At 31.6% G+C, this 8810-nt stretch overlaps 1 protein-coding gene across 1 annotated transcript; it reads left to right on the top strand.

The window, feature by feature from the left end:
• The first annotated feature begins 61 nt into the window (after positions 1-61).
• On the top strand, positions 62-3092 carry LOC107469595 (uncharacterized). The gene is made up of 7 exons (XM_016088972.3): positions 62-434; positions 920-991; positions 1076-1140; positions 1822-1957; positions 2050-2133; positions 2516-2608; positions 2755-3092. Exons 1-7 carry the CDS (start codon positions 165-167, stop codon positions 2758-2760), a joined length of 726 nt encoding a protein of 241 aa, XP_015944458.1. The 5' UTR covers positions 62-164; the 3' UTR covers positions 2761-3092.
• The last annotated feature ends 5718 nt before the right edge of the window (positions 3093-8810 follow it).

The raw sequence follows: 8810 nt of genomic DNA, 5'->3' as shown, positions 1-8810 counted from the left end.
ATGACAACCTTTTTTTTTTTTTTGTCCGAGTTTACGCCATTGTAAATTCCGTCAACGCAGTGAACAAGGCGAGTGGTGTTGTCACCTCTTTTCTTTGAATTTCCACCAACCCTTCCACTCTGTTTTTGAGTTTGACTCTCACAACAGAAAAAAAAACAAGAACCATGGTGGACCATTTCATTGTTTGCATTGATCGTATAATACCTTCCACCTCTTGTTTACCATCACCGCCGCACCATGATCATGTCCCTCCCTTCATTCAACTTGGTCCAGAACAAGAACAAGCCTGCTCCTCCTCCAATTCTTCCTCTTCAAATTACAAGCGTCACGATGATGATGATGATGATGATGTGGTTGTGGAGTGTAGAATATGTCAAGAGGAAGATCAAATCCATTCCATGGAGGCCCCTTGTTCCTGTAATGGCACTCTCAAGGTATACTATAGTATATTACATTATTAGCCTCTCGTTTTTCAAGTAATAAGCAAGTAATGAAGGGCATAGTGAGCAACTCGTAGTGGATTATGCCATGTTAATTGTTAAACCCGTATACTTATATACTTTCATTTGAATTGAATTGGTACCTTAATTACCTAGAGAGTTTTGGTATTATGTGGTCTTGGGATATTTAGTGTAAGTGGCCACTTTAAGGAGGAAAAAGGAAAGAATAGAAAGTTGTATGTCATTCTCTCATGAGGCCTTTAAGTGTGGCAAGGGAGAGGCACATGGTTTCTTCTTAACCGTCGCATTCAGTCTGCTGTTTTGGTGTCTCACATAATCCATTAGTTTCAAGTGTTAGTTGGCTTTCAGTTAGTTACTCTCCCCAATATGTTGCAATCTTTGCATATCTTTTGGATACTCGTGGTCTTAAATAGAGACTGGATCATGAACATGGTGGTTCACTATTTCTTGGCGTGCAGTTTGCTCATAGGAAGTGCATCCAAAAATGGTGCAACAAGAAAGGAAATACAATATGTGAAATCTGCAATCAGGTTGAAGTTTTTAACTCGTTCACTGTTTTTTTTTCTTTGTTAAAAGATTGGAATTATGATCTCTCTATCTTTCACTCTTTCTAGATATTTTCACCAAACTATTCTCTTCCAATAGTCAGAAGCAACGACATTATAGCAATTGATCTAAGGTAAGTTTGAGCTTGTATCAGATATCTTATTTTAACTAGTGTACCATTCCAAATGCATTTGAAAGGTTTTCTTATTGTCTGGAGTACTGTAGCAGTGTAGCTGTTGTGTAAGCCTGGGAATTGATTGCTTATTCTTCATATAGCTATTCTTTAGTTCTAAAATATGGCAAGAAAAGTGATCTTGTGCCGTTTGAAGCTTCATTGAATATGGTAACGAAATTGTAGAAGTTGGACTCTCCATTAGTGACGGAACAAATTGGAAATAAAAGCATAAATAAATTTGGAATGTTTGGTACTGACTAGTAGTTATGTTGGCCTTAATTCACTTTTGAATGATGGTGCTAAAATTTGTGGATCACCAAATGATCAGGATAATCAAAATTTAACCACCTTATTTTAAAGATTTTAATGCATACTTCCATTCGAGCATCTGAGAAGTTAGCTAGCCTTAACATCAATATTTTCATTGCCTAAATATAGTACCCTTGTAAATTTTGATCATTCAGATTTCATAAGGGATGTTGTTAATATGTTACAAAGCTCGATGGACACTCCCTGAAGGCTAGAACTTAATTCATACACTTCTATAATTTCGTTACTATTGCGCTATTGGTAGTAATAGCTTTAATAGGAATGGCTGTTTTTTTTCCCAGAAAGATTTATCTTGTTTCTATATACCAGGCAAGAATGGGAGCGTAATACAGATCTTCGTGTTGCTCTAACATCAGCGGAGAACCATTTAATGCAAAGAGAATATGAAGAATATGCTATCACACAAACCAGTAGCATCGCTTGCGTCCGCTGTGCCACTCTCATTGTAAGGAAATAGTTATGATAAAGCTTTTTCTACATTCTTTATTTCGGGTATCATCTTTCGCTGAGGATTAATGTGACTGATGATTTATACAGTTGCTGATAGTCTTGCTTGTACGCCAAGCCTTAATGGTTACAACGAACTCTGCAACCAGGCGCGATTCATCAAGAATGTTTGATGTAAGTAGCATGTCAATTTACATATACAAGTATTTGGAACATAGTTTGTTGTACCAATTGACATGAGTTTTGAAATATCCGTGTATCTGGATACGATGAAGGATGTACACAAAAGTGATAGATCAAAGAGTTCAAAAGAAGGATATATACGAAATTAAAGAAGAAAATGCTTTTTGTCCTTTTCAGCCAAATTGTTAAGCCTTTAGTAGTTTGTGTCGATGTGTGTCGTGACAAATTGATAATAGGACAGGCACAGAACAGCTTCAAGTTCCGAAATGGTAAAGTGAGATTAAGGTTTAGAGTTTAGACACCGGCTAATGTAGTGAATTTGAACTTGAATTGAATGATGTACTAGTTGCTAACTTGGAATGGTGAATGGCAGTTTGAGATGTCACTTCTTCAATTTGCCAGCATTCTTTTGCCGTGTTGCGCAATGGCACGTTCCTGGTATCTCATACAGAACAGAAGAAGACAGGTATGGCCTCGTATCACATACGTAGAACATAGTTAATCTACGCATTAAAAATACTTGAAAAGTGTCAAATTCTAAATAGAATCCAAGCATTACATATGTTGAAAAGAAAGTTAAATAGTATAACATGATCTTTCTATCTTTTGTAGGGTTAAGCAAGGGAAGAGTACACATGCTGATAATTTCCTTTTCGTTTTTTCGGTCAACATTTTCCTTGGTTATCAGAGAAAAATTGTAGAAGTTACATACAGAAGCTACATGGCTTTTTGTATGTCAAATGTATTGAATTTGTACATTGTGTTAGCTGATAAAAAAAATAAATAAAAATGTGATGGGAATGGGAAATGAGCAAATAGCTAATTTCAGTGTGGCATTTAAGCCATGGAGCAACCTTACCTGATTGCTGAATCTTTGAACTTTAGTTATAACAATTGTTGTTCTTGATGGCAATGCCAGAGGGGATCACCCAGGGTGGCCTTCTCTTCATGGCTTGATGGCAATGCCGATGGGATGTTTGGGTGGGGAGGTATTTTTTAAAAAAAACTAAATTATTTTAGTTAAGGTCAATGGTAAGTTAAAGTTTACTGCCCAAAATGTTAAGGAAAGTGAGAATTTCAAAATTTATATATCTATATATAATAGTATAAAAGATCATCACTTTGATCATATAGTAAGTAGGAACGATGCAAATTAAAACCTTCAAAACATTTTAGCTTTGGGAGTTTGGTACATCATTACTCGCGCTTTCTTATAGTGATAATTTAAATATTATCTGATGCATAATATTTTAGTGTTAATAGTTGTTATTATTTGCCGTTGTTCTAAGAAGTTTTTCACATTGCAACTCTGGTTTAGTGGAGAGTTTAGTGGCTTGGGTGGTAGACTGATAGGGGTGGCAATGGATTGAGATAGGGTAGGATTTAAACTCAATCCTAATTTTATGTGGTTTAATTTTTTTACTAAAATTTAACTCTAACCTACTTACTGAGTTTATAACATGTCAACTTTAATCATCTGTTGTCATAAAAAAAATATAATGTTCAATAATTTGATGAGATATTAGGGTTGTAATTTAAAATTTATATATCACTAAATAAATTTAATTTTTATATAAACAAAAGTGTTAAATTTTTAATTAAAAATCTTGATTTAGTGGTTAAAAACTTTTTATATGAATGAAACGTTTTTTATTTGACACTCACTTCTAGTATATATATATATATAGTGCAGATTGGTCGGTTCAATCCTACGTCCTATCCAACCTGCAGATCAACCCGTTCCGCATTCAACGCTATATATAATGGGTCGGATTAGTAATTCTACCTGGTCAAATTGGATCGGGGTATGTACTCAAGGATACGATTGCTGCTGCCAACCCTGGGTGCCATTGAAACAAAACATTAGCAACATGGAATAATTAGTAAATAAAGTTTTTTTTTATTGAAAATGAAGCTTTTTACGAACTGGGAGTCTTGGGTAAACAAAACATTGAGTTTGATATTAGTTATTAGTTAATCTATCAAGCTCATCAAGGCATGCTTACAAGCCTAATAAATGATTATGTGGATATTTATATATCACTTACCAAAAAAAAATAATTGTTCAAAATGGTAGGAAGAACTTGAAACCCACTTTTTTGAAAATTATCTAATGTTTTGAACCTTCAACAAAAATGTTTATTGTTATGAAATATCTATTTACAAATTACAAGAAGAGCACTATTAAATGGTTATAGAAATATTAACATTTATGTCCCCTCTTTTATCAGTTTAAATTTTTAAAAAGTAGTTTTATGACATTGTATGAGGGTTTAGCGCTAGCAGGTGCGATGTAATTGCCTTTTTATTAAGCTGCAGAGCAGAAAGGGCTATTTTGAGATAAATTCCGGTGCTGCATGCCCAGCTAAACATGCCTTAAAAGAGACGAATTCAGCTAATGCCTAGAAATATGAGTAGGTTTGCTGCTTGCTTTCTTCTTGTTCTTGCCTTAGAGGAGGGGGTTGTTAAGCATCTTCGAACAGCTCATAGCTACAGTTACAGCAAGGATGCAAGCCACATTAAAATCAAAGACAGGCCAGACGGAAAAAGTAAGATTTAGTAAAAGAAAGAAGGCCAAGAGCCATAAGCCGTTGAATTCAGTCCAGGAAAGAAGGAAGAGTCCGAAGCCAGAGTTCAGTCTTTATCCTTTTTGTGAGAGTTAAACCTATGCCTGAAATAGATCTTTCTATTTGGCTAAGCACTAATCAGTCGGAATAGCAGAGAAGCAGGACTTCTTGATATTGACTTAGGGAGACGTGTGAACAGCGCCTATTCGATAGCAGCTTGTACCCGGATTCCGATAACTAAGGGAATTCCTTCTATAAGAGCGGATTCCATCGGGTTATCAGCTTCGGCTATTCTCACAGCTAGCAGTTAGGTCTAATATGCCTCTTCCTATTAGATTATACAGTCTGACTAAGAGTTCAGAGTATAGTTCTGAGAATGGAAATCAAATAAAGCGAAAAGGAGAACGAAAGAAATAAAAATTTTATGTCTAAAAGATCTAAAAATTGATTCATAGTAAATTTTAAAAGTAGAAAAAATAGTATAAGATAAATAAAAAAAATAAAGCCTACGCAAAAATCAAACGAATTCAAAAAAAAGTTCCTATTTAAAAGGATATTAAAAATATAATTATTTATGTTTATTTTTTTATCAATTTAAATTTAAAAAAAATTTCATGACAAGTGGTTGATAACTTTTTTGTTCAACATGTAACCAATATTTATAGAAATAATAAAACGGATGATTTATTTGTGTATATTTTCTGTCAATCTACATGTACAAATTCTATATAATACTATAATATAAATGTAAATTATACTGATTGATGTGTTTATATTAATAAAATATTAAAAATTGAGTACATTATTGAACTTTACTCAAAAGTTATTAACCCTCTATTTTTTTATTTTATAAATTTTGTACTTTAATAAAATCAATATTGTGGAAAAAAAGTATTAGAGCCTACTAATCTCAATTTTGAATATGCTAACTAACTCAGCTGTTAAAATTCAAATTAGATGCTCCTTTTTTACATTAACATCAACTTTAGAGTGATGATATGCACCAAAGATTCGTTAATGGAAAAAAAACAAAGCTGGAAGAGGCATTTTTTCTTATCAGGATTTGGACAAAAGTTTCTCAACTTTTTTTTCTGCAACAAAATTTGTTGGTACTGTTATGATTCCTAACCTATTATAGTAAAATATCACTCGGTGCATGTTTTATTTATTTTTGCTATTAACAAAATCCTATATAAAAAATAGCAGGATTAGGAAAATGAATGTACCTCCTCACCGCGATCATATTAAAAAAAGCATAAATTAACAAATGGGGGCAGGTTGTTTTCTGTGAAAAAGTTTGGCCCCTTGAAAATGATAATTTTAAATTTTCAACTATCTTTTTGAAAAGACCCAAGAGAGAATGTTAACCCTAGCTGTCAATAATCTTTACGTCGTCGCGTTGTTGTTAAAAATAAGGAAAAGTATAGGATACCAATATATTATTTGTTAGTTTATTATCAATAATAATTAATTATTATATTTTAAACATATATAAGGAGATACATCTAAAAATTATATATAAAGATATTTCTATTAGACACAGTCATAAAAAAATATTTTTATTAGATACATTCACAAAGATACTTCCATTAAACATAATTATAAACAAGAGTTGATAGAAGTTGGCAGATATGCTGTTGGTAATATATATAGCGGAATTAAAACATAATTATAAACAAAAGTTGGTAAAATTGGTAAAACGTAGCGGAATTGTAAAAATAAATATCTAAATTAATCTAAAAAATTTTAGATTGGATAAGTTTATAACAAGTTTTTATTAACTAAAAATTTTTTAGAATAATTTTCGTTGAACATATTAGTTTTTTTTCTTTTTAATCAAATTTTTAATATTTATATTGAATAAATAAGTCATTAATAAATTTTATTATAAAATAATTAAGTTCTAAAAATTTACTAGAAAACAAATTAATTCTTTTTTAAAATGACGAAATAATTAATTTGTTTAATAAAAATAAATTTTGTAAACTTATAAAAAATAAAACATTATTAAAAATTAAAAGGTTTGATTTAAAATTTTTTGGGTAAATTTAAGTGTTTACTATATTATTAATCCGTGCTTTAATTATCTATTCAATTAGGAAAGAAAAAGAGCACTTCCATTCAATTTAATAATGACGATAGTACGTATTAGATATAAGTATATAACACATATTAGGTGAAAATGGTTGTGTATTTATTTTTATATAAAATTAATAATTAAAAATAGCTGCATGTGAATTGTCATCGATATATTATTGCAATTCCCAAGTATATTCAGAGTTCAGACACAAAAATTTAAACGAGTAGAAAAAGCAAGCTAAGGTTTATTCGTAGGTTAGTAACTTAGTATAACGTTTTAGTATTTACACAAGGTAATAATATCAAAGAAGATGTCGTTTTCTACTCTTAACTAGTCATTAGATTATGAGAATCCTGATTTTGTGGCATAATTCCCGTTCCCTTCTGAATTCTAATCCGTAATATGTGACTCAAGTGTGACGGACCACCTACCAAGTGCATAATATTAAACCCAAGCTTACATTATATTCAAATCAAAATTATGAAACCACCTCTTAAAATTCTGTTTTTTCTTAAATATTTTCCATCTTTTTCTTCCGGGTTCCGACATGAATTGGACAGCATGACATAGATATACAATGCAGGTGATTATATATATATATATATATATATCATACAAGTGTATGTGTTTGGTGGAGTTATTATCCATATCCCTCCAAGCATATTTTATTTTATTTAGGCTTCTAAAATATCATATACAATTATATTTATTTGTTGTAATTAATTTAAAAACCAAACTACAGATATATTTTTTATCATGCTAGATCAGACATTGTTATTTCTTAATTTCTTATCACTAAGGGTGTGCTTGGAAATATTGAAAAGTTAAACTCATTTCAATAATTTTTATCTAGAGTTAACTACTAATTTAAAATTAAAAAATTCAGGCATTGACCCAAAAAATCTATAAAAAACGTTATCAATAAAATAATTTTTGAATGATTTAAAAATACGACAAATATAATCAATAAATATTATATTTTATATAGTTTTTTTTCACTCTTAGTAAAAATTAAGCCAAGAATTTTATCAAATACTTGATGTGCATAAAAATAAAATAACATTAAATTGTATAAAAAATAAAAGCGAAATACCAAAAGCAAGAAAATAATAACAACAACTAAAGAAAGCATCAAATGAACATAAAACATAAATTGCATTAATTGAAAATTAAAATAACAAGAGTGTGCATAAACATAAAAGGCAACTAAAATGAGAAATTAACAAGATAAACAAAGGAAATTAAGACAAGAGAACAAAAAAAGGTAGAAGAAACTAGATGAAAACAAGAATTAAAAAAAGAAATTACAAAGAAAATAAACTAAAACCCTAGGTTCTAGAGAGAAAGGAGAGCTTCTCTTTCTAAAAATGAACTAAATGACTAAAATCTAACCCCAATTGCTCCCTCCTTCACATGGAAGGAGGCCCTCTTTGATATAGAACTCAATCAACTTCACAAGGTCCAAAATTGGGCCCTAGAGGCCCAAAAATTGCCACCAGCGATTTGCAATAAATGAGTCATGCGCTGGGACCTGTGCGTACGCACACTTGCTGATTCTCTTCTTGTTAGGGATGGGAATACCACCCGAACCTGCGGGTACTCACCCCGCATCGGGGCGGGTTCTTGGGAGGGCGGGGCGGTCAGATTTAGGTAATACCCGCCCCTACCTGTCTCGCTATATATATAATATAGATTATTTTAATATATAATATGTATAATATATATAAAATAATTAGTAAATGATTAATAATATTGTATCATATTTAAATTTTTTACTTTAATTTATGTTATGTATGTGGTGATGGTTATATAAATTTTGAAATTTAATTTTATTTATTGGATTTTAATAATTATAAGGGCGGGTACCGAGGGGCGGGGCGGATACCCGCAGGGACGGATTATGGTTCAACGTTTTACTACCCGCAGATAGAAGCAGGGCAAATTCTATACGGGTTGTTGTACGGCGGGACGGGGTCGGATAGAGCAAAAACCTGCCCCTACCCGCCCCGTTGCCACCCCTA

Source organism: Arachis duranensis, chromosome 10 (assembly GCF_000817695.3).
Source record: "Arachis duranensis cultivar V14167 chromosome 10, aradu.V14167.gnm2.J7QH, whole genome shotgun sequence".
In the NCBI taxonomy this organism is placed as follows: Eukaryota; Viridiplantae; Streptophyta; class Magnoliopsida; order Fabales; family Fabaceae; genus Arachis; species Arachis duranensis.
The sequence above is the reverse complement of the archived record's forward strand: the minus strand, read 5'-3'. Positions and strand labels throughout refer to the sequence as shown.

Bases quoted from the DNA above. Each gene is read 5' to 3' on its own strand.
- LOC107469595 (XM_016088972.3), top strand. From the start codon at position 165: ATGGTGGACCATTTCATTGTTTGCATTGATCGTATAATACCTTCCACC. The intron at 435-919 runs GTATACTATAGT...CTTGGCGTGCAG, and splicing joins CCTGTAATGGCACTCTCAAG to TTTGCTCATAGGAAGTGCAT. The intron at 2,134-2,515 runs GTAAGTAGCATG...GGTGAATGGCAG, and splicing joins ATTCATCAAGAATGTTTGAT to TTTGAGATGTCACTTCTTCA.